This window comes from Peromyscus leucopus, chromosome 23, assembly GCF_004664715.2.
Source record: "Peromyscus leucopus breed LL Stock chromosome 23, UCI_PerLeu_2.1, whole genome shotgun sequence".
Classification (NCBI taxonomy): Eukaryota; Metazoa; Chordata; class Mammalia; order Rodentia; family Cricetidae; genus Peromyscus; species Peromyscus leucopus.
Window position 1 is genome coordinate 15725148 of NC_051082.1, and position 25317 is coordinate 15750464.

Here is a 25317-nt window from a genome sequence, read left to right on the forward strand (position 1 = left end):
ATAAATCTTTAAAGAAAAAGAAAGAGAGAGAGAAAGAAAGGAAGGAAGGAAGGAAGAAAGAAAGCTCTTAACCCTAAGCCATTATTTTTAGGACCCCTGGAATTTTCTTTCTTTCTTTCTTCTTTCTTTCTTTCTTTCTTTCTTTCTTTCTTTCTTTCTTTTTTGTTTGTTTGTTTGTTTTTGGGTTTTTCGAGACAGGGTTTCTCTGTGTTGCTTTAGATCTGTCCTGGACTCACTTGGTAGCCCAGGCTGGCCTCGAACTCACAGAGATCCGCCTGCCTCTGCCTCCCGAGTGCTGGGATTAAAGGCGTGTGCCACCCCAGCCCCGAAAAAACTCCCAGCAATTCTGTGTCAGCCACCCAAATTTTGGGATTATAGATATGAGCCATCACACCTAGATCTGAATTAATAAATTTTGTAGAACCTCTACATATTTATGGAAGTTGCAAGGCTCCTTGGGAGCTTACAGCTCAATGTTTTCATTGGTGGGAGGTAGTGGCTCTCGTGGTTGATCTAGTGGCTTGAACCTGCTAAGCAAATACTCCACCCGTGTGTGCTAATATCCTCAGTCTTCTTTCCTACTTTTTAGTGTCAGACCAATTCCTCCGGGTTGCTCTTGAACTCACTCTGTAGCCCAGGGAGGTCTGGTTTGTCACTTTACTCCATGTCCAGAGTAGGTGAGGTGAGAGCACCCATCCCCACGTCCTGCCGAACCCTATCACTGACAGCAGAGAGAACCGAGAGCCAGGGGGCTTGAAGTGCTCCATCCCAGGCACGCGGTGAGGTCACGAGGAAGAGCCACTTTCTACTTTGCCAAGTGTTTGGACCCCATGCCCCTCACTTTTGAGTTTTGAATTTTCTGGTGCCGGGGGACGATCCAGCTCAGTGCCTGGTGTGTCCTAGGCACACGCCCTACTTCTGAGGCACGTGCTGGATTCCATACCCCCTCGTTTTGTTTTCCTGCGATCTCTGTGCAACGGCAGGATCCTTGACAATGTGGAAAAAGCGAAACGTTCTTAGTCCACATAGAAAACAGAAAGTGACCTGTGTCTAAAGCCAAGTCCACTCAGGATACTTGTGTGTATCTGGAACCTCGGGTACATGGCTTTTCTGGAGTTAAGGAGACTATGTAGCCGACTGTCAGTCCGGATATGTACCCAGGCCCTAAAGGGAAACGGTTGGTTGATCCTCGGCAACAAATAAATTTCCTGGATAATTGGCCATGCGGTGGTGGCGCACGCCTTTAATCCCAGCACTCGGGAGGCAGAGGCAGGTGGAGCTCTGTGAGTTCAAGGCCAGCCTGGTCTGCAGAGCGAGATCCAGGACAGCCAAGGCTACACAGAAAAAAAACCTTGACTCGAAAAACAAAACAAAACAAAACAAAAGATGTCTTGGATAGTCTATTATCCCATCTGTAAAACAGGCAGATGATCTGGGCTGTAATTTTGAGGTTCTGAGTTTACCCACTGACCCAGTTCGTAATTTGTACCCACAGAGTTTACATATTGGAAGAACATACTTTTTGCAGTGAGCCTTTGCAACGTGGGGATTCGAATGAACGAGCCAAACTGAAAGTGGACGGCAAGGTGGTGGAGATGGCAGACTTCTGAAAGCCTTAGGCGACCCAAAAACATAAGAGCGACAGGTCAAAGGTCTGGCTTCCGGTGAAGCCTACCGCAGACCGGAAGTTCCTGTTCAGGTCCACCTCTAGGTCTGGTTCTCCAACGGGAGATTGAAAAAACCCGAGGCGGAGCTTCAGCCAGGAGAAGGAGGAGCTTAAGGCCCCACCCTCCCAATGGCAGCCGATGAGTCTTTCTAGCTCAGCCAATCAGTGCTAGGAGATGATCAAATTTAAAGCCCTCACCCCCACCTGGCCGAAGGCCCTGCCCCTGCAGAGAGGCGGGGAGAAGGGCGGGCCTTGGGCTCGGGCGCGCCAATCACAGCGGCCAGCCCGCGAAAGGGCGGGAGGCCGCACCAATCAGCACCCGCAGCCGCGGACCGGGGGAGCAGTTGGCTACAGTTGTTGCAACTTTTTTCGAAAGCTGGGTTTCCCGGGAGATTCCAGGCGGTGACAGAGCCGAGCCATGGCGAGAGGTATTTGCTAGGGTGGCCAGCGCAAGGGGACTGCCTGGCGGTAAGCCGCACTGCAGGGAGCGCTCGGCGCCGGAGCGGCCGCTCGCAAGCATCCACCCATGGTGGAGCGCGGGGATCCGGAGGGACACGGGACCCTGGGTGCCCCCGGAGACCGTTCCCCCCTGTCGGACAGCGCTGTCCGGTCTGGACGCGTGTGCGCCTGTGTTTCAGCCAGTCTCCCCGGAGCTGGCGTATCCCTATGTGAAAGCTCTTTGGAAACTTGAGCGCAGCGCCCCTCCAGGGAACGGTTGTTATTGATGCCACGAGCCTGGCCGGCGGAGGAGGTGACCCCGAGGCAGGGTGCAGATTGCTGAGGCAGTGCGCTCCCCTGCATCGGCTCTGCACCGCGGGGTCAGTTTGGGTCCCAGTGGTCCATTTTGCGGGGGTGAATCGGAACCCCCCACCTCCCCCCAGCTAGTGCCTGGCGGAGCAGCCCTTCACCCTGAAGCTGGGCAGAACTTCAGCCCACAGGGGGATGGCGTGGGTGGACTCGCGCGGCCGCGCGAGACAAGTTCATCTTTGAAGATACAGTTTTCCATCAGGACAAAAGCGGCTGGTCATTTCTAGCCTCTGTGTCGCACGCGAAAGAACCAAAATCTTGAGCGTGACTGGAGTGTTTTTTTGTTTGTTGTTGTTGTTTTTTAAGTTGGAGCATGGCGTTTTTATTGAAATGCCAAGACGGAACGTGTCAGTGGGAATTTCCCTTAATGCAATGTGCTCTGTATAGCAATAATCATAGCTTAAATCTCCACTCATTAAGGGAACATTTGTTGGTCCCTTTGCATGCTCTGAACTCTATTGCATCATTTATTCTCCCAGCATTCTTATAGGGTCTTTGGGGACAAGACTTCCTCAGATGCTAACCAGAAATGAGGCATAGTGAACCACGTTAAAGTGTTCATAATCCAGTTAACAGAGGAAATTAACACTAGGCTCATCCTTCCCCCTCTCTGCCGTAGCTCAACTCCAGCCCCTTTTCCTTTTCGTTATTTTGAGACAGAGTCTCACTAAGTAGCTCTGACTGAAATGGAACTTGTTATGTAGACCAAGGTGGCATCCAACTTGCTTTTACCTCTCAAGTTCAGGCATTACAGGTATACACCACCATGCCCAGTTTAACTCTACATTTTTCTTGGAAAAAAAAAATAAGCATCTAAAAGCACATTTAAATTATTGGAGTAACTTTGATATAAAATGATTCCTTACTTCATTTTGCCTATTACCACAAAACTTTTTTTTTTTAACTTTTCAGACTTTATTATTTTTATTTAATGTGTATGGGTGTTTTGTGTGCCTGGTGGCCACAGAGGCCAGGATAGGGTGTCAGGTACCCCTGAAACCGGAGCAACAAAAGGTTGTGAACAGACGTGGGTGCTGGGCACCAAACCTGGGTCCTCTGCAAAGGGCGGCTAGTGCTCTTAACCACTGAGCCATCTCTCTATGCTATCACAGAAATCCATTCTGATCTCCAAGGGCACATGTGTCGTACACTGAAATACATGCAGGCAAAACACCAGTACATTAAAAAACAAAGGAGTGTGTGAGTGCCAGGAAAACCTGATTTGATTGAGCTGTGTGCAGTGGTGGCGAAAGCCTTTAATCCCAGCACTCCAGAGGCAGAGGCAGGTGGGCTCTGAGTCCCAGGCCAGCCTGGTCAACAAATCGAGTTCCAAGACAACTAGGGCTATACAAACAAGCCCTGTCTCAGAAAACTAAAACAACAACAACAACAAAATCCCATGATGTAATTAAATTACAGAGAGAAAACTATTATTGAAATATGGGAATAATTATTATTGAGATCCAACCATTTTATTATCTCAGGTCATCTAGAGAAATTACTTAGTTCTTCAGAGGTCAAAGGTCAAGTCTGAAGTCACAGACTTTTCTTCGCCATGCTGTGTCTTTTATTATGCCGTTGCCTCCCTTTCTGAACCAAAGCTAAGGGGCAAAGTTGTCTAGCTTCTGCCCAGTGAAGTTTAGGACCCTCATCACTAGCTGTGTGCCCCTTTGACCTAGTTACCTGTGTGTGTGTGTGTGTGTGTGTGCGCGCGTGCGCGCGCGCGTTTTATTGATATTGGATCCTAGGGCCTCACACTTACTGTGCAAGCAACTTTCTTATCCTCTCCCCCTTCTTTTTTATTTAGGTTTTTTGAGACAGGGTTTCTCTGTAGCTTTTGGTGCCTGTCCTGGATCTCGCTCTGTAGCCCAGGCTGGCCTTGAACTCACAGAGATCCACCTGCCTCTGCCTCCCAGTGCTGGGATTAAAGGTGTGCACCACCACCACCACCACCACCACCACCACCACCACCACCACCACCACCACCACCTGGCTTTTTTTTTTTTGGCAGGGTCTTGCTGTGTATCTCTGGCCCGCCTGGAACTCACTGTGCAGACCAGGCTGGCCTCGAACTCACAGAGATCTGCCTGCCTCCGCCTCCGGAGTGCTGAAATAAGAATGTATACTACCATCCCTGGCCCAAGGCTGTTTTGAGTTTTGATTTTAGACAGGGACTAACTATGTAGCACATGCTGGCCCAAGATTCAGGCAGTCCTCCAGCCTCAGCTTAAGTAGCTGGAAACTAGTTGGGGTACTGCTAGGCCTGGTGAATGTGTATTATTGTGAATTATTGTATTACTCTTGTGAATTATTGAATTAGACGTTAAGACTTATAAATAACACATCATTTATAGTGCATCAAGTGAAAAGACCAGGCCGTTCCCTCCTGAAAACCACTTTGGGGGAGGTTGTTTGTTTTTGTGATGCTGGAGATAAAAAGGGGAGCCTGGGGCATGCTAGGTCAGCACTGTACCCCTGAGCTTCAATCTTAGCCCCTAGAAAGTCCATCCTTGAGCAGGGGTGGTGACTAAGAAGTTTGGAGACTGAGGCAGGAGAATTGCTGAGAGTTGGAGGCCAGCCTAGGCCACTGTGTGAGATGCCCCACCTCCACCCCCCCCCCCAAAAAAAAAAAGAGGAGGCAGAGGAAAGAAAAGAAAGACATTCATGTCACCTCGAGAGTCCTACTGTGTCATTTGAACAGACTACTCACATACCAGGTCGCTTCTCTCTAGTTTTGAAGGGTGTCTTGTGGCTTTGGGTTGTTTTAGAGTCTGGAAGGTATATTCAACCCAAGTCTATTACTTTGGCTTGGTGTAGGGTTATAGGAATGAGCCACCGTACACATTATTTTGAGGATGGTCAGCTCATCTATTTTCTCCACCTCTTCTGCCCTTTTCAAATTGTTCTCCTTTCTTCCACTTCATCATCTCCATACGATTCACCTCATCAACTCTCAGCAACTAAAGAATACTGATTTTTATCAAATGACCTTTACTTCCCCTGCTGTCTCGTTCTTCCTGGGAGCAACTCCATAACGGTCACTGCGGCCGACAAGGCCCTTCTCACACCCCCACCCCACCCGGCCTCATTGTCCTCCAGCTAGCTGCCTGTGCGTTCACTGCTGTGTACACACGGGCCCGAACCAGGTAGGTATTCAGAAAATGTCTGGTAAATGGATTTACATGCTGGCATTTGAATTCAAGAGACGCAGTACCCGTTCTTTATGGCAAACCGTGATTGCGCAGCAGAAGTGGGTTCTGGGCCCATTTCTCCTTGTCGTAGTACTCTTAGGGAGGTCAGTCATCTGCCCCGAGCCTGTTTCAATAGGGGTGAAAGGGGAGCAATAGTACAATAAGTTTTAATTGAATGATGCCATATTAAAGGTCCTAACGCACTGCAAACACTCAGGCTATGTTAGCTATTGGTGGTATCGTCGTCAGTTTATAGTTCTCTGAAATCTTAGGCGACAGTAGAGTTTTATTTCTTTCTTGTTGTCTTGTTTTTATTTTTTTTTTCTTTTTTCTTTTTGAAACAAGTGTTTTACTTTATAGCCCAGGGAGGCTTCAAACTCGCAACCCTTCTGCCTCAGCTTACCAAGTGGAGACTGGAGGTGTGAGCCACCATATCTAGTTCCAGGGGGATAGTTCATGTTGTTTGTTATTGTTTGCAATTCTTGGGATTGAACCCAGGGCTCTGTGTGTGCTAGGCATGTATGTGTTCTACCCCTGAGCCATATCCTTAGCTCTGTTTGCTGATGGGATATTTGTTACATACAGGTGCAGGGAAAGCGTGGGCGGCCTCTACACGGAATGATTTTCCGAGGTACCCATGCCCTGCTTCTGAGGGCTGACAGGCAGCCAAAAAAGCATGGAACTGGAAGGGTCGATGTACTCCAAATTATAAATCTTGTGTGACCTCAGATGTGGAGGCACTTCGGTGTGGTTTAACCTGGGTGTCTGAGTGTCCCCTGGGAATCTTTTCTATTTCTGGATAGTCTCCAGTAATGGAGTGTGGCAGGCTCTGCAGAGCTATGGGAAGTGGGAGGGTGGGGTAGGCCTCCAACTTTGAAGGTTATTAATTAAAGCCAGCTGATAAGGTGTTAATGTTCTAAGAATGGCTTGTCTTGTAATCCTTCTCAGTATTAGGCCTTTTAACAGGAGGAGGTAAGGTGAAGAGGAGGCCCCGAACAGCCAGCCCTTTATTGTAGACTTTGGAAGACCCCTCGGGTAGGTTATGGAACACAAGGCTCTGTGGGTTTAGCTACCAAGACCTAGAAGGGCCAGACTTGGAAAGTCACTTAGCTGTGGTCGTAATGCTCTGGTAAGGCAGGAGCTGGGTACCTTCAAGTGTCTTGTTTGCCTCTATGACTTTGCACAAATCCAGCGAATCTTTGGCCGTGAGCCCGCATGCTCTAACACAGGCACAGCACAGCGGCACAAGGCAGTAAGCTAAGCTGACAGTCACCAGGGTGCCTGAAACTCTGCCTACCCAGGCATTTTTTCTTACAGGGAGGGCCACAGGAGCACTAGGTGGGTGACCTGCTTAAAAAAAAACCCTTCTGCCACACCGATTGCTCCTCCCACCCTCAATTTCTTCATCTGTAACGGCCTCCCTAGTCTGTTGGCCTGGGCTGAAAACTGGGTTGCAAGAACTGGGCCAGGGCCCTCGCTTCCCTGAGCCTCAGTTTCCCCATCTTTAGGAAAGAGGTAATAACGGTGTCTGTCTTCCCCGGGTTGTTCTGAGGCGTGGACAAGATTGCATGGCCGAAGAAGGACCCCGGCAAACTTATCAAGGCCAGGCAGGGCTCTCGGGCACCCCTGGGCCTCCTACCGGCCACAGGCCGAATGAACGCCTGTTAGGACCGGGGACCCATCACTTCCTGGTTCTGTGGCCACCCCTGGGTACTCCCCCCCCCCACCTTCCACCGGGATGCCCAACAGGGCGGACGCCGGGGCTGGCGTGCACACCGCACGTATGCCGACGCGGCTCCGCGGCGGGCTCGGGGCGCCGTGCAGTCTCCGCGCCACGGAGTGGCCGGGGGCGCGCGCGCGAGGGGCCGCGCCGAGCCGGGATTGGCCGCCGCGCGCCCTCGCGCCCGCCCCGCAGGCGCCTGGCAGCGCCGCCCCTGCCCGCGCCGTCCCCGGCCTCGCTCCGGGCCCCGGCTGCGGCGCGCGCGGGCGCCCGGCCTGCTACGGGCCATGGGCGAAGCGGGCGCCGTGGGGCGCCGCCGGCCCTTCCCCGGGGCGCCGCGGCGGCGCTGGTGGCGGCGGCAGCAGCAGCAGCAGCGGCGGCGGCAGCGCTGGTGGCCGGGCCGCGGCGAGGGCGAGGGCGCCGGCCGCGCCGCCATGGGCCTAGCTGGGCTGCAGGTGGGTGTGTCGGGCCCGGGCGCGCGGGTGGGGCGGGCGCAGGGGGCCCCCGGCCGGGCCGGGTGGGTGGACGCCGCGGCGAGGGCTCGGCCCCCCGCTTCCCCCCCACACACCCCGGGACGACGCAGCCGGGCCCCCTGCGTGCGGGCTTGGAGACATGGCTGCGGCGGGCCCCCGCGGTCCCGCTGCCCGCGCCGCCGCGCCCTGAGCGCCCCTCCCCCGCTTCCCCCGGGTCCCCCTTCTCCAGGCAGGAAGATGTGCAAGCCCCGCGCGGTGGAGGCGGCGGCGGCAGCGGCGGCGGTGGCGGCGGCGACGGCCCCGGGCCCGGAGATGGTGGAGCAGAGGGGCCCGGGGAGGCCCCGCAGCGACGGGGTAAGCAGGCTCCCTCCCCGCACTGAGCAGCGCGCCAACCGGGCCCGGGCCTCGCGCACGTGGGCGCAGCGGGGCGGCCCCCCCTCCCCATCGGCGCCCGCCGGTGGGACCGGCTTGGGGCAGCTTCCTTATCGGCTGCTTGGCCAGAAGTGGCAGTCAGTCCCGCTCCACCACCGTGACCCTGGCAGTGGCTGACCTCGGAAAAGTTTGACTGTGGCCTTGGAGCGTTTTCAGTCCCACCCGAGACCTAGGGTCCCGGGAGGTGGCTGCCTTCCCAAGGGCATGGCGGGGGGCCCTGCTTGGCGCCCCTCAAGAGTCACCAGAGTGTCTTGATTAGGCGATTTAGTGGCTTTCCAGGCTGCCAGGCCCTGCATTGTTTGTGGGAGAGCCCTCCTCCTGGATGTGGTCACTCCGAGGAGGGGCCCCACGCCCAAAGACACCAGCACAGGAGTGACCTGTACCGACCCTCCCCCGCTGAGCCGGCCCCAGTGTTAGCCAAGGTGCGGTTTGCAGCGGTGTGACCGCCCTCAATGCGCTGGCCCAGAGCCTGAGCTCTCATTGGCCTCCCCCATCACTCAGCCACGGTCCTGGGAGGCGCTGAGCTGCAGTGGCTTGAGAGGGGCCAGGCCCGGCCGGCCGGCGCGGAAGGTTGAGGCAGTCCACGAGCCCTCCCAGCTGACTGCAGCGCCCAGCGGCTCATCAGGTTCCCTTAGGCCCTGTGCCTGTGCTAGTGGTTGACTCCCTAGCCCGGGGAGTTAACCCCTGACTCAGCCCAGCCCGTCAGATCCAGAGTCGGGTTTTTTTTCCTGGGTCATTCTGACCTCCCTGCTGCTGGGTAGGTTCGCTCTTTCCTCAAACGGACTGGACCTTTATGGGTTGTCTTGTCCACTGCTGGCCAGACTTCCTTAGGTACCGGGTTTAGAGAGTACACGTGGCCAGAAACCTGGGGTCTGGGGCTTCAGAATCTGCCGGAGCTCTGGCATCTCCGGGTCGGCCTGTCCTGGAGTGGTGATGACATCTGCCTTTTTTCTCCTTTGCCCTCCTTCCTTCAGATGCTATGAGATTGCCTTTGTTTTCACGCCTCTTTCAGAATACGTGTTTGTCGTTCTAGGAGAACGTGTTTGCCGGGCAGTCAAAGATCTATGCCTACATGAGTCCGAACAAATGCTCTGGAATGCGCTCCCCTCTTCAGGAAGAGAACTCAGTTGCACATCACGAGATCAAATGCCAGGGGAAGCCATTAGCTGGGATCTACAGGAAGCGAGAAGGTAAGCCCTGAAATGGCCCCTGTTCTGCCTTTAGCTCCGCAGGTGTACACACACACACACACACACACACACACACCCTTCCCAGGGCCAGGTGCAAGGGAGATATTAACCATGTTCCTTCTCACTAGTGAGAAGCAAACACTGGTGGAAAGGGTAGGATGTGTCAGAGAGCGTGTCCTGTGGTCTGACAGGTTTTTCCGACTTTCACAAGAGTTAGCAGCATATCCTTCAGGCATGTCATGCAAAAATAACACACCCGGCCTGCACTGGGAGAGGCTTGTGATGGTTAAGAATGCAGGAAAAGTTGAGTCCCGGCTGTACAGAGCAGGCGACTGCGGTGTGAAGTAAGCTCAGGGGATCGACTCACTTTCCTTGTATGGCGGGCCCTGACCCCATTTCTACAGTTTCTTTCCATTCGAGTGTCCTGTGTTACTTTCCAAAGCAGTAGGCGCTGTGTGTGAGATTTGGAATTAAATACTGAATATAGGCTGGTGGCCGGGCTCAGTGGTAAAATACTTAACCTAGCATGTGAGACCCTGGATTTGATCCTGAGCACTTTACCAAAAAGGGAAAGGAATGCCTTTGATCCCGGCACTCGGGAGGCAGAGGCAGGTGAATCTCTGTGAGTTCGAGGCCATCCTGGTCTACAGAGTGAATTCCAGGGCACGCTCCAGAGCTGTACAGAGAAACCCTGACTTGGGGAAAAAAAAAAAAAGAAAAGAAGGAAAGAAAGAAAGATTAAATCAAGAATGCATGGTTATTGGGAAATTCTGTGAAAGCCAAATCAGGATTGCAGTGATTTCAAAGCCTGACCTGCAGGATGAGACTTTTGTCCCACCCCACGGCCTGGAATAGGGAGGGCTGGGATGTGGCTTGCCTATCAAGTGTAAGGCCCTAGGTTCAACTCCTAACACCGCAAAAAGAAAATTCTACTTAGCCCAATAACAAGGCAAACCCTCCAAGAACCTTCCTTCCTTCCGGATAGTCCCTTTCCAAGCTTTCGTGGGGAGTCTGAGGCTCCTGGCCACCCCCACGCCTCATTCCCGCTGGCTGCCGGCGGCTTTACAGGAGACGAAAGCCGTGTATTCCCTGACAGAAGTGGTCAGAAGTGCTAAAGCCCAGCTCCCAGGGCTGTGCCTGCGGAACGGGCCTACCCCTCAGCTAGGATTTTCTTTTCCACCCCCATGCACAGGGCTCTGTTGTCTGAATCAGTCTCAAAATAGCTTCGGTTCTAACCGTAACTGCCACTTGGAGGAAGGAGGAGGCTGGGGCGAGCTGCAGCTCTTTTGTGAGCCCCGATTGTCGCATCTGTCAGTTGAGAGAGAAGGAATCCTGTCTGGCCCAAGTTGTTACATCATGGGTGGTGAAGGGCCTTTGATGTTACCGCTACCGGCTGGACCACGCTGCCGTCACCACGCCTTTCTTCATCCTTGTGCCTGTAGCTAATAGACGGGCATCTGCCACCCAGGCGTGGGCAAGGGGCTGTCTGAGGCCGCAGCCGCCCTGCATCCCTTCCCAAACTGAGCAGAGTGAATGTTGTCCATATGGCGATGGGGGCTCACAAGCCGGCTTCCTGGTGCCTAGTGCTGCCAAGTGACGGCGATTAGAATTTGGGGCGGCATGTACATCGGAGTTTCTGAAAAAGGTCGGGCTCTCGCCCAGTTGCGCTGTGGCACAGACACGTGTCACAGGTGTTAACGGACACTGTGTACTTACTCCCAGGGTTACGCCTGCCTCCTGCCAAGAAGGGAGGATGGAAGGGAGTGGGGCTGATCTGGACCGAGGTTTTGTTTTAGTTACATTGATTCCTTTTTTTGTGTGTGCACGCGTGTCTATGGGTGGATGTTTCTGTGCCGCCGCTGTGTACGTGCGGGGTTGTGGGGTTCACAGGATTCAGTTTTCTCCTACCATGAAGGTCCTGAGGATCAAATGCAGGTAATTAGGCTTGGTGCCAAGTGCTTTTACCTGCTAAGCTATCTATCGCCTGTCCTCCTGGCTCCCCGTTCCTCAGCTTTTTTTATGCCTGTGCTGGGGACCCGAACTCAGATCCTCGTGTTTTTGTGGCAGTCACTTTACTGACTAAGCCAGCTCTTCAGCTCCCCATGTCCAACTTCCTGGATACCGTTGATGCCTTTCTTTTTCCTCTTTTGTTTATTGAGATATAATTCAGATATCAGAGTTTATTTGCTTATTTTGTAGAGCTGGGGGTAGAACCCAGAGACTTGGCACATGTAGGGAAGCATTCTACCCCTGGGCTACACCCCAAACCCGAGTCTCCCCCCACCTCCCAAGGTAAGATCTGTAGCCCGGGCTGGCCTCGAACTTCCCGAGCAGCTGAGGATGGCTTTTTACTTGTATTCTCCCCCCACCTCCCAAGTGTGCTGGGGTTACAGGCATGTGCCACCATGCAGGCAGGGTCTTGGCTCTTCCCTAGTGAGCTGTACATCCCCAACTCCAGCGTGTGCAGTTGCGTGGTTTCTAGTGTCTGCAGAGTTACATGACCACCACCTCTGTCTAAGTCCAGGACATTTTTATCGTCCCTCCAAGCACACACCCACGGACACGGACTTTGCATTCCCCATCCCCCGCAGCTCTAGGCAGCTCTGAACCTCCTTTCTGGGCCTGCAGCTCTGACTGCTGTGTACTGTTCATGCAAATGAAGTCATAGGCTGTGGGGCCTTTTGTGGCCGGCCTTTTCACTCAGAGTCTGCCCATGTTGGATGTTGTGTGTATCGACGCTTAATGCCTTTCTATGGCTGCATCATAATCATTTCCCGTGTGTAGACAGACCACATTTTGTTTAACTATCCATCCACTGATGGGCATTTGGGTTGTCTGTCTGTCTGGCTAGTATTCATAAGCTACCACATTTCATGTACAGGTTTTTGCGTTGACATGTGTTTTTAATCACCTTGAGTAGATGTCTGAGTGTGGAATTGCTGGGTCATATGGTAATTACATGTTTAGTTTTGTGAGGCAACCGCCTAACTTTTCCAAAAATCGCTGTGCCATCTCATATCTCTGGGTAGTCTCTTCGTTACTTACTTTAAAAAGTAAATCGTTAGATCCATTTTTAAAAATAGCGTGGTTCGCCAGCACAGGGCTTGCACACTGGTATCAGTAAGGCCATTCGCCGTGTGCCTCATGACAGGATGCATGCCAGTCTGCCCAGGTGCCATCCCGGGGAGCCTGGTGCTCCTACCTTGTGAGAAAGAGGGTTTGTTTGGCTAAGCACCTGAAGTGAAGCATGCCTTTAATCCCAGCACTCAGGAGGCAGAGGCAGGCGGATCTCTGTGAGTTCGAGGCCAGCCTGGTCTACAGAGCAAGATCCAGGACAGGCACAAAGCTACACAGAGAAACCCTGTCTCGAAAAACCAAAAACAAAAAGAGTTGGGGCTCTGTCCCTTCACTGCGCCGCCCATCAGTGCTAGGTAGCTCTTGCTTTGAGAATTGAGCTTATTTCCTGGGTTCTGCAGCCCAGTGTCTGAAACCTGCAGGCCGAGCACCCAGGCCGGCATTACCAGCCACAGTTCTTCACATGGCCACAGGCTGTCTCCTGTGTCCGCCTACAGAGGGCCACTTCCTCTCTCCAGCATTCGGTCAAAACATAGGTCCAAGTACTTCTGCCTGATTGGCCGTAGTGGCCACCGGCTCCAGCCACTTCAGGACACTCCCATGATGCTATGTCTCAGAACACAGACGATACCAGTGCATAGAGTAAATCCCTGTCCCCCACCCAACACCCACTGCAGAGAAAAGAAATGCTGGGAATACAGTCCGAAGCTCCGGGAAGTCCGATGAACAGAAGATCAAAGACGCCAGGAGAGGTCCCCTGGCACCTTTTCCAAACCAAAAATCTGAAGCAGCAGAACCTCCAAAAACTCCACCCCCATCATGTGATCCTACCAATACAGTGGTTGCCAAGCAGGCCCCGAAGAAGCCCCTGAAGGGCAAGCAGGCCCCTCGGAAAAAGTAAGTATCCTGGGGCCCTCTCCTACCATAGAGCGTTTGGATCCTGTGGCCTGGCTTGGGTGCCCATGGTGGTGTAGTCCACTGCCAGGCCGCTCTCCCGAATCATCACACTTCTGGTGTTCCCCTGTATCTGAGTGCTGGGTCCAGGGGTCAAGGCCTGGCTCCCTGTCTCTTCCGCTGGAGAGGAGCGATGAGTGGCCCTTGAAACTGGGGCCCACCTGGGTGGGGGGGCGCATGTGCAGTCAGGTCCCAGAGGGCAGGAGCGGGGGTGGGGGCAGGGCAGCTTGTGTTTACTCTCCTCCTCCTCCCTCCCCCAGGTCTCAAGGGAAAACACAGCAGAATAGAAAACTCACGGATTTCTACCCGGTGCGAAGGAGCTCCAGGAAGAGCAAAGCTGAGCTGCAGGTAGGGTCTGGTCAGCTGCAGCTGGGAGGAGGGACTAGGCGGCCTGTGGGTTCTGTGCGTAGGTGGAGCCTGGAGTGTGTCTTGTTCTTCCTCTACCAGAGCCTTCCTGTGGAGCAGGAGACTGGTTTAAGACCCCATCTGGGGAACTTTGCAAACCTGTCCCTACCTCAGGGCATAGAGAATCAGGTTCGCTTTTCCAGGGTGTGTGGCAGGGCTTTGGAACCTGGGGGAACATGGAGGAAGAAGCCTGTCTTTTTAGGAGGTCTCTGCCATCTAGAAGTTTCTGAAGGACAGTAACTTGGAAGTGCTTACTGATGGCTGAGCTCAAGCCAGACACACCTTGATGAAGTACACTCTCCTGTCTGTGACATAGAGGGCAAAGGCCACGCATGAAGACATCACACCTACCTAGTATTCAGGACAGAGTTGGGAGAACTGATTTACGTTCTAATGAGAGCGGTCTGGTCTGTACAGCAAGTTCCAGGCCAGACAGGCTACATAGCAAGACCCTGCCTCAGAAAAAGAAAAAAATTGTTGCTGGTGAGTGGTTATAAAGACTAAAGAAATAGATTTGTGATAGATGTGTGTGGATCCCAGGACTCACGAGATCTCCAGTTTGAGATCACCCCGGGTTACATCATAAAATCCTATCTCAAAGCAAAACGCACAAATCAAATGGCTTCTTGAGCTAGACACACACAGCTCAGTTGGAGTCCATCCCTGTATAAACTGGAGACGTGGCTCTTGTCTATAATCCCAGCGCCGAGAAAGTGAAATATAAAATAGCTAGAGTTCAAGGCCAATGGGGTGTGGTGGCACACACCTTTAATTCCATCACTCCGGAGGCAGAGGCAGGTGCATCTCTGAGTTTGTGGCCAGCCTGGTCTACAGAGTGAGTTCCGATAACCAGGGCTACACAGATAAACCCTTTCTCAAAAAAACAAACAAAACAAAACAAAAAAAGAGCAGAAGGCTAGGTTACATAAAGAATTTGAGGCCAACCTGGGCTACGTGAGCCTTCTTGTTGTATAATGATGTGGGAGTGCAAATGGCAGTTAGCTGAGACACTGCTCTCTTTCTCTCTCACACCCACACCTACACCCAGTCCGTGTGGCCCCACACCTTTGTGTACACAGTACCCAGCGGGCAGCCTGTCAATATTTGGTGCAGCGGGGTGTGGTCATTGCCTCTCTCTGTTCTGAACCCCCCAGGGTATGGCCAGATGCCTCCTTGCTCCCACTCTTGTGGGGGGGGGGGTTGACTCCGGAGGCTCCGGGTCCCCTCCGCACAGGGAAGAGGGGACTGACTGGTCTGAGTGTTCCATCCTTTCATCCGCTGCATTGGAGACAGCAGCGAGGCAGGTGGAGCTAACAGAGCTCGGTCATCCTCTATTCTTTTCATCGATGCAGCTTCATTTAAAAAACAAGCCCAAAAGAGGGGGTGGGGAGGGTCTGCTCCCCCCCTCCTTCCCTGCTTCCCCGATAGCTTTGGCTTTCCTTCTTGTGAAAGGCAGTGTCCTTTGGCCAAGAATGAGCTGTTATGAACGCCCGGCCGCCGGCCGTGGGAGGCTGTGCTGGGTCACTCAAAGACAGCATTGCAGAGCGGAGGAGGGAGGTGCCAGGCCACAGAGCCCAGAGCTCCTCCCAGCCAGGCAGCAGCCATGGCAGGCCCCACAGGGCGGTTGGGGGCCGCTGGGTGGGAGCCTCCGAGGCTGTGTGCTAAAAGCCAGGCTCTTGGACCTGGAGGACAGAGGCTGTGGAGGGACATGGGTGACTGCAGGTCACCTACTTCCTGCAGCAGATAAGCTGTAGGCGGGGGGAAGGGTGCCCTGTTACTAGACAAGGAACCGGTACAAGGGAGAGCCATGCTGTGCCCTTGCTGTTTGTCTTGGCGCTGCTGAAAGAGCACCGTGCCCCTGCTGCTGGCTGTGCCAGTGAAGCGCCAGCCGCCAGGACCATGTGGATGTGACTGTTGTTGGCAGGGTCCGTGTTCTCTTGACTGCAGAGAAAGCTGGATGGCGCAGCTTGGCCTGTTTGTGGTGTGTGTGGGGGGGACACGTTCTTCCTGACCAACTCGGCTAGGCTGGGGACTGAGTGGGTGGTGGGTCAAGAGATACCATACGTGGCCAAGAGTGAAATCAAAATGCCAAGTTCTGGGGCACCTCTTGGAGTTGAAGAAAAAGCTGGCAGGGCAAAGGTCCAGAGTTCAGAGCAGGAGGGAGGGATTTGAGCCATAGGGTTTGAGCACAGAGCAAGCCATTAAGGTGCCCCCAGCCCCGTGGCTGGCTGGCTGGCGGCTGGCCTGCCCATTGGTCGGTGGTGACTGCACCGGAGCAAGAACCATAATAACTGTTGGCAGTGCCCTGGCTTCCTTCTCCTGCTGATATCACCTGAGGACTGGAAGGTGCCCTCCATCCTTCCTGTCCACCTTTACTCAGGCCTTGTCTAACCGCACTCCACCTGTATTCTGGCCTGCTTTGGCTGTGCCTAAATTACCCTTGAGAAACCCAGGACTGGCTGTTGACAAGCCTCAGACTCCTGGCCTGCTTCTCCTCGGCTCAGAAGGAAAATCCCCAGGTGCCCACCTGGGTTATCCCACACCTCTTCCAACTGCCGTCCTTACTCTACACACGGGGGGGACTGATTGACTGCCATGTGATGTGTGTCCGTCCAGAACTGCCGGCCTCTGTCCTGGCTAGGGTGTTCTGTGGTGAAGAATCTCAGCCCCTGTACTCAGGAACCATGGTGCCACAGAGCAGCACTTAGAGGCCTTGGCTGCCATGCATGAAACCCCAGGTGCAGTCAGCAGTCCTGCCAGGAAGACGGAGACTTCACCTTGCATGCCTTTGGATGTGGCCTCAGTGAGCCAGAGTAGCTTGGTAGAGTGCGGAGCCCGAGGCCCCTCGGTCCCCGGGAGTCTGCAGTTTCTCGTAAGGTGTCAGGACAGCTCTGCAGCAGAGGAGGAAACAGCAGGCAGACGGATGGGGGAAAGGTCGCTCTAGGCAGGAGGGCGGCTGCTCCAGCGCCCGGAGGCTGGAGACCTGGCTTTCTGGAAGAGCCGGCTGTATAGCTGGTGGGGAGGGGTGGGGGAGGGGAGGTGGGGAGGCTTGTACCTTATCCATAAGATACATAATCTTGTGCCTACATAAGAAAAGGGCTGGCATGGTGACACAAGCCTTTAATCCCAGCACTCAGGAGGCAGAGACTCAACTGTTTCAAAACAGTTGGTGAGAAGATATAAACTAAAGCAGCATCCAGGTGAGCAGGGTGGTGTGCTCCCATGGTCTCACCACCCGGGAGTCTATTACAGAGGGATTTGAGTTCCTCACCGCAGGGTACAAACCTAAATCTAAAGTTTTCAGTAATTCTTGATCCAGAGAAAAGTGACGGAGGTCATGCAGATGCTTCCCAGGGACCTGTGTGTCGTTGACATCTTGAGTCCCTCAGTAAATTCGTCACTCCCAGGGAAGCAGCATTGATGCTTCCTGTTAGCTGAACACACTGGAATGCTGGGACTTTGCTGTTTTCAAGAGGTCCAAATGTGGTAGTGCATAACTTTAATTCCTAGACTTGGGAGACAGAATCAGACCTCTGAGTCCAGCCTGGCCTACATGTCCAATTCCAGGGCAGCCAGAGTTATATAGAGAGAACCTGTCTTTAAAATAATAATAATAAGCCGGGCGGTGGTAGCGCACACCTTTAATCCCAGCACTCGGGAGGCAGAGGCAGGTGGATCTCTGTGAGTTCAAGGCCAGCCTGGTCTACAGAGTGAGTTCCAGGAAAGGTGCAAAGCTACACAGAGACACCCTGTCTCGAAAAACCTAAATAAATAAATAAATAAAATAATAATAACAACAACAATGATAATATATTTTCAAAAGACTCCTGATATTAGGTAAAGAATGGAGGTCGGGGGCTGGAGAGATGGCTCAGAGGTTAAGAGCACTGGCTGCTCTTCCAGAGATCCTGAGTTCAATTCCCAGCAACCACATGGTGGCTCACAACCATCTACAATGAGATCTGGTGCCCTTTTCTGGCCTGCAGGGATACATGCAGACAGTACACTCATGCATAAAATAAATTAATTAATTAAAAAAGCAGAGGGAATAGAGTCCAGAGTTAGAGTAGAAGCCTTGAGACTAGGTAGGTGGCTGTCCCCCGGTCTCATTCACTCATTGTCTCCATCACATATCTCGGCCTGTTGGAGTGTGGGTGTGGACTGAGTGACTGGCCAGCTGTCTTCGTCCCAGGCTCTGTCTAGCCAGGGTGTGAGTTCAGCAGGCAGCAGGGCTTCCACAGATGCCATCTGCCAGAAGCTGCCTCCATGCTGATGAGCCAAGGTGATTTGGGGCATCTGGTATCTCTCCGGAGCTCTCTCTCGCTCCCCAGCGTCCTGTGTAATGAGAGGCCTCGGTGGGACCCAGGGCGGCTCCGGGTAGGAGCAGGAGAGCTTGCCCCGTGGGAGTTGCCCCGGCTCCGCTGTTCTTGGCTGTTCTTGGGAGGCACAGACGCAGCTCAGAGGTGTGAACGGAGGCCTCCAAGGGAACTGTCAGTCAGCTGGGTGGGCGGGACAGTGGAGCCAGATGTGTCCTGCTCACAGGTGCAGCCTGTAATCGGCCCCTGGTGATTCATCCATTTATGTGTTTACTTGGTAGTGCTGGGCATTAAACTGTACGTGAACGGGCAGCATCTCCTTGGTGCCCTACCCTCTGCCCCTCCCTTTTTTTTTCACTTTTTTAGTTTGTTTTTGAGACATGGTTTCTTTGTGTGGCACTGGCTGTTGGCTGGCCTGGAACTCACAGAGATCTGCCTGACTCTTCCTGGGGAATGCCGGGATTAAAGATGTGCATCCCCAGGTTGCCCTCAAATGTGCGCACGTCCTGCCTCAGCCCCCTGAGCAGCTGGGACTGTGGGCATAGTCACTGTGCCCACTTCCTGGGTGATGAGGATTTCACATGCAGTCAGAATCCAGATTTTCCATTCACTCGCTTGCTTGAAGCTGGGGTGTTCTGTGCCGTGGTTTGGGTGTGGTGGTCAGAGAGGACGTCTTGAAGTTGGTTCCCTCCTGTGTGGGCCTGGGGATCAAATCCAGATGGTCGGGATTGGCAGCAAATGCCTCTGCCCACTGAGCTGCCAGCTCTAGAGTCCTGATTTTTATTTTTATTTATTTTTATTTATTTATTTATTTATTTATTTATTTATTTATTTATTTATTTATTTATTTTTTGGTTTTTCGAGACAGGGTTTCTCTTGTGTAGCTTTGTGCCTTTCCTGGAACTCACTTGGTAGTCCAGGCTGGCCTCGAACTCACAGAAATCCGCCTGCCTCTGCCTCCCAAGTGTTGGGATTAAAGGCATGCGCCACCACCGCCCAGCGAGTCCTGATTTTTAGATCCTGATGGATTAAACATTTTTTAAAAGTACTGTGCAGGACAAGCATCATGTTTAAGGCTCTGTAACAAGTACCTGAGGTAATAAAGCTTTATTCTTTGTTCCTGTTTTAGAGGCTTCAGTCCATGAGCTAGCTGATCCCTGTGGTACTGGGTAGGCAGCGCATACATCATGGAGGATCACATGAGACAAAACCATTGCCTCATTGCTGAAAATGAGAGACTAGGCAGGAGCTCCACCCTCTCATACAGGGTGCAGTCCCAGTGATGACCGCTAGGTCCCACCCCTTAATGATTTCAGCGCCTCCCAATGGCAGCACAGGACATGCATTTCTCACAAGGACCTTTGGGAGACACTTAAGATCCAGACTAGCTGGGTATGGTGATACCCTCCTATAATCACACACTCTGGAGACTGGGGCCGGAGGATCAAGGCCAGCCTGGGCTGACAGGAGGACTCCCCGTCTCAGAAACAAAGCCTTAGAGTATAGCAGGCCAGAGCAGTGACCTTCCTGTCCCCGGCAAAATTAGATGACGCGCTGCTCACCAAAGGTGGGTGAGAGAGGTGTGCTCAGGGCTCTGGTGTCACAGGCTGGCCTCAGCGTGATAAGCGAATGCTAACACTGTTCTTTATTTCCTCTCCACCCAGTCTGAAGAAAGGAAAAAAATCGATGAGCTGATTGAGAGCGGAAAGGAAGAAGGCATGAAGGTGAGGCCACAGCATCGCAGTGCCGTGGTGGAGACCTCCCCACCCAGCTAGGGTCACTGGCACTTATACCCCTTTAGGGTGTCAAAGGGCCACACACACACAAAAGCTCTTGTGAGGCAAACGTGTCAGGAAGGGCATGCAGAGGCATCATCAGGGTTTTGTGTGTAATGGGTAGTTTTTTTGGTTTTGTTTTGTTTTTTCGAGACAGGGTTTCTCTAGCTTTGGAGCCCAGGCTGGCCTCGAACTCACAGAGATCCACCTGGCTCTGCCTCCTGAGTGCTGGGATTTCAGGCGTGCGCTACCACCGCCCGGCTAAGGGTGTTTTATTTGTATGTATGTCTGTGCACCACATTTGGCAAGGTGCACACAGAAGTCAGAAGAAGGCATTGGATTCCTTGGAACTGGAGGTTCGTGGTGGACCATTAGGACCCACCATGTGGATGCTGAGAATTGATCCCAGGTTCTATGCAAGAATAAGTGCTCTTAGTCACTGCACTGTCTCTCAGCCCCATTTTCAAATGTAATCTTTACAAAGGATTTCTTTTTATTATATGCACGTGTGTGTATCTTCCGGTTTTATGCGAATGGGGTGGCCTTGCCCACAGAGGCCAGAAGAGGGCGTCAGATCTGTTGGAGCTGGAGTTACAGGTTGTTGTCAGCTGCCCGGTGTGGTGGTGTGGGTGCTGGGAACTGAGCTGGGTCCTCTGCACGAGCAACAAGTGCTTTCGACTGTTGAGCCGTCTCTCCAGCCCCGGGAAGAACTTTGTTGGGTTGTTTGTTGTGTTTTAGACAGGTCTCGTTCACTCTGTAGCTCTGGCTGTCCTGGAACTCACTATGTAGACCTGGCACATAGGCCACCTCTCCCTCCAAAGTGCTGAGATTAAAGACGTGCACCACCACGCCTGGCCCTGGGTGAACTAAAAAGGGCGCGGTGGGATAGTGGCACAGGCTGGCATCCCAGCTGCTTAGGAGGATGAGGTAGGATAGTTTCAAAATCAGGCCAGGCAGTGGCGGCGCACGCCTTCAATCCCAGCACTTGGGAGGCAGAGGCAGGCGGATCTCTGTGAGTTCAAGGCCAGCCTGGTCTACAGAGCAAGTTCCAGGGCAGCCAGAGCTGTTACACAAAAACCCTGTCTCGAAAAAACCAAAAAGAAAGAAAAGTTGTAAGGTCAAGGCTTGTCTATGGAGTCAGTTCAACCCAAAAAGAGGCCTAGGAATGTAGCTCAGTGATAGAAAGCGTGTCTAGCATGGGCAGAGCCCTGCATTCGATCCTTAACACTCACGCCCTAAAGGAAACAGCAAACAAAAGATGAGGAGAAGATGAAGTTTATTGTAAACCGTTTTCCCCATGGCCAGGCCTAAGGCACTTGCTTTTCTCCTGGTGGGTCTTGTTTTCTGATGGTGTTGGGGGCTGAACCAGCACTGTGAAGGCTTAGCCTGTGCCACATCCCAGGGCCACACTCACTCTCAGTGTGTTCTGTACACGTGAGGTTTGGGTGAGGACAAGTACCTCTGTACTCCAGTGGGTGGTGGCAGAGGCCTCTGGCCTAGGAGCCGAGGGTCAGACCCCTCCCTTTCTACCTATAACCTAGACTCGCAGACTCAGTCCTGGGCCCCTTGAGCAGCCAGCCATCCATTCTGTGACTCTATTGTAACAAGTGTGAAGGGAAACACCAGAGGTTATTGATGGGTCCCAGGATTTCAGGACACTGGGCCTGGCTCTTCCCCCAGGAGCAGAGAGCCTATGGACAGAGGCCCCGCTGTCACCATTTCCAAGCTTTGTGGTCTTGGACCCGTGACTCTGCCTTTCCGAGCCTCAGTTTTCTCATCTGCAGAATGGTGTTTTGCCCACTTAGATTCCGGCTGGAAGCCTAACGTGAAATGGACTCTGTAATGGACTTAAAGGAGCTCTTTTACACAGTGGGATGGGAATGATCTGAAGCTAGACCTGGTACTTTTAGTAAAAGCCATTAAGCCAGCCAGGCGGTGGTGACGCACGCCATTAATCCCTGCACTCAGGAGGCAGAGTCAGGCAGATCTCTGTGAGTTCGAGGCCAGCCTGGGCTACCAAGTGAGTCCCAGGACAGGCACCAAAACAACACAGAGAAACAAAAAGAGAAAAAAAGTCCATTAAGCCATTACACAGTGTGAGTGGGTTTTGTTTTTTTATTTTATTTATTTTATTTTTGGTTTTTCGAGACAGGGTTTCTCTGTGTATAACTTGCTGTTGTGGAACTTGCTCTGTAGACCATGATGGTCTTGAACTCACAGAGATCCACCTGCCTCTGAGCACTGGTGTGGGTTTTATTTTTATTGAGGCCCATCCAATAAAGTTGGTTAAAAAAAAAAAAAAAAAAAGCCCAAGCTCCCCCCGGAAGACACCACACCTAGTGACCCCCCACATTTATGAACTCACGCTGTCTCGTCACCTCCTGACAGATTGATCTCATTGATGGAAAGGGCCGGGGTGTGATTGCCACAAAGCAGTTCTCCCGGGGAGACTTTGTGGTCGAATACCACGGGGACCTCATTGAGATCACCGACGCCAAGAAGCGGGAGGCTCTGTATGCACAAGACCCCTCCACAGGCTGCTACATGTACTATTTTCAGTATCTGAGCAAAACCTACTGGTGAGTACACTTGTGTGCGTGCCGAGTGGAGGAGAGGCAGAGAGCTGCTGCCCTGGACCGCTCCTGAGCCTCTGATCAGTTGCCTTCCTGGTTACCATTAGATCGGGTCTCAGTATGTAGCCCGGGCTGGCCTCAAACCTAACTGTCCTCCTGCCCGGCGGGCTCTTGCGCACTAGGGTTGCAAGTGTGAAGCGCTATCTATGTTCAGTGAGGTGGGCTCCTGTCGCCTCCCCAGTTGGGTTTTGAGATTGGAGCTGTCCTCGGGCGGGAGGGGACTTATCCCCTAGAAACCTGCTCGGTGGTTCCCAGAGCCTCTCCCTCTGGGCATTTGCCTCAGCAGCTCTGCAAAATGTCATTGTTCCTTCCTGGCCGAGGCTAGGGGAGCTGATTGTTTTAAATCTGTTTATATATTTATTTATATATATATATATATATTTATATATATATGTATTGAAGCAAGCACTACAGTTAACTTACTTCAGCCCCATGGAGAGTTCTCCGTGCAGAAGTCTCGGGGCTCTCCCAAGTAGCCTTTGGAATTAAACTGTCTTCCTCCAAGTGAGGCTGCCAGTCGACATTCCACCAGAGTCCCCCATGGCGCAGGGTCCCAGCCGGGTTAAAGGGCTCTTCATCAGCGTAACCCCCTTTCGCTCTCCCACCACACCAGCGTGGACGCCACTCGCGAAACGAACCGCCTGGGGAGGCTGATCAATCACAGTAAGTGTGGGAATTGCCAGACCAAACTGCACGACATCGACGGTGTGCCTCACCTCATCCTCATCGCCTCCCGAGACATTGCAGCTGGGGAGGAGCTTCTGTACGACTACGGGGACCGCAGCAAGGCCTCCATCGAGGCCTACCCGTGGCTGAAGCATTAACCATGCGGCCTCCCTGCCTCCCCGCCACCCTGCCTCCTTCAGAGGACAAAGTGCCCTCAAAGGGAAATGATTTTTTTTTTTTTTACATACACCTTACTCTTAGCTAAATTACTTCAAATGTTTTTAAAAAAAGTATATTAAAGATGCCTTTTCATGTAGTATTTAAATATCTGTTACAGGTTTCCAAGGTGGACTTGAACAGATGGCCTTATATTACCAAAACTTTTATATTCTAGTTGTTTTTGTACCTTTTTGCATACAAGTTGAACGTTTGTGCTTCCCGCCCGCGCAGTCTAAGACTCGGCACAGGTTTTAGAGAATGGAGTCGAACATGAACTAGGAAGCTGGGCTCTGCCCGAGATGAAAGCCAGGACTCCCCCGCACCCCACGTCCACGGACAGGCGGGTGTGAGGGTGCTGCCATCCCCACGCACAGCCTGGACAGGATGTCTCCAAGCTCTTGTTCTCCTCAGCGTCTTGACAGGCGTACACATTGACGTGTATGAATATTTTTTAACAAACGTTTCGCAGTAAGCTAGTCTTCCCCTCTGCTTTCTCCAAAGCTTACTGAGCCCGGGGCTCGGAGGCCCAGCCGGGAACAGACCTCTTCCACAGGCTTTCGGCTTTTCCAGGCACCTTGAAGCATCAGGGTGGGCAGTCAGACCAGAGGCAGGCCGGGAAAGCACTGTTGTCCTGTCCCAGCGGGGCAGGTCTCCTTGAAACTGCATTAATTCTTTATAGAAATGTGAACACTGAATTTATTTTAAAAAAAATAATAAAAATAAAAAACCAAAACACTTTAAAAAAAATCAAAAAAAGAAAAAATGGAAAAAAAAACCACAGAAAACAACTTATATGTATATAGGTTTTGAAGGGAGTGAAATGGCTGTGTTTTTCTTTTCTTCTGGGGTTCCTTTATTTTTTATCTTTTTGGCTTGGCTGGCTGGTTTGTGTAGAGAAGATTGGAGATGGTACTCTATTCTAATCAAAAGTAAGGTTTTGTAGTGGGACCAGAAATTACTAAGCCCATACACCCCCCACCCGCAACCCCGATTCTGCTGTGTGGAAAGTTTTCTACCTGCTGTCAAGGCAGAACCCCTATATCCTGTGAGAATGGTGCCCGCCCAGGTCCCCTGCCAGCATCAGGCATCAGATGTGTTGTCTCTAGGGTGCCTGGCAGCCAGAGAGATCCAGGATGAGAGTTAAGTTCTTACCTGTGATAGCAGAAGTAGATGACTTCCTTCTCCCTTCCCGGGAAGGACTAATTCTAACCATTCACCTTCAGTCCAGGGGCTGGGGCTCTGGAGCCCGGTATGAGAACCTACCCTCGTCCCCAACACCTCCCCCTGTCCCCCAGCCTCAGGATGGTGCTACCTAAGAGAGTCTTCCCCATACCCCTTGCTAGCCCGGTCAGTGGTCAGACTTGGAGGAGGATCCGAAGGAGGGTGTAACTGTGAGAGAAAATGTCTTGGTTGTACCTGTTTGTGGCTTAGCTTTGTATTTAAATAGCAAAGAAAAAAAGGAAATAAACTTGAAAATTATTTGTCATCATAAAAATAAAGCAAAAAAATTAAAATATTTATTGCCAGGCAAGGCCACCTATGTGTTGTTCATTTTTTATGAGGTGGAGGTAGACTATAATAGGAGGGGGAGATGGCTGGTTCAGTCTGGAAAGGTTCTCACCACCAAGCCCAAGCCTGACTACCTGAGTTCGATCCCTGGAACCCACACATGGAAGGAGAGCACCAATTCCGGTAAATTACATTCTGAGCTTTCCACATACTGTGGCGTTCAAGTAGAGAAGACCGTAGCATCTAACTTCCTGTTGAGACTTTGAGGTCTGTCAGAAAGAGCCAG

At 52.4% G+C, this 25317-nt stretch overlaps 1 protein-coding gene across 3 annotated transcripts; it reads left to right on the plus strand.

Moving 5' to 3' along the window:
- The first annotated feature begins 2007 nt into the window (after positions 1–2007).
- Kmt5a (lysine methyltransferase 5A) lies at positions 2008–25036 on the plus strand. Of its 3 annotated transcripts, XM_028885790.2 has the most exons (8): positions 2008–2094; positions 8087–8211; positions 9323–9479; positions 13232–13451; positions 13769–13856; positions 19894–19953; positions 22393–22583; positions 23251–25036. In XM_028885790.2, the coding sequence occupies exons 1-8, from the start codon at positions 2085–2087 to the stop codon at positions 23459–23461; spliced, it is 1062 nt and encodes a 353-aa protein (XP_028741623.1). In that variant the 5' UTR covers positions 2008–2084; the 3' UTR covers positions 23462–25036. The 3 variants fall into 3 exon arrangements, with proteins under 3 accessions (XP_028741623.1, XP_028741622.1, XP_028741625.1); XM_028885789.2 differs by lacking the exons at positions 2008–2094; positions 8087–8211 and adding an exon at positions 7657–7839; XM_028885792.2 differs by lacking the exons at positions 2008–2094; positions 8087–8211 and adding an exon at positions 8799–9046.
- The last annotated feature ends 281 nt before the right edge of the window (positions 25037–25317 follow it).

Coding starts and splice junctions, on each gene's coding strand:
- Kmt5a (XM_028885789.2), top strand. CDS start 7,672: ATGGGCGAAGCGGGCGCCGTGGGGCGCCGCCGGCCCTTCCCCGGGGCG. Junction 9,480..13,231: donor GATCTACAGGAAGCGAGAAG/GTAAGCCCTGAA, acceptor CACCCACTGCAG/AGAAAAGAAATGCTGGGAAT. Junction 13,857..19,893: donor AGAGCAAAGCTGAGCTGCAG/GTAGGGTCTGGT, acceptor CTCTCCACCCAG/TCTGAAGAAAGGAAAAAAAT.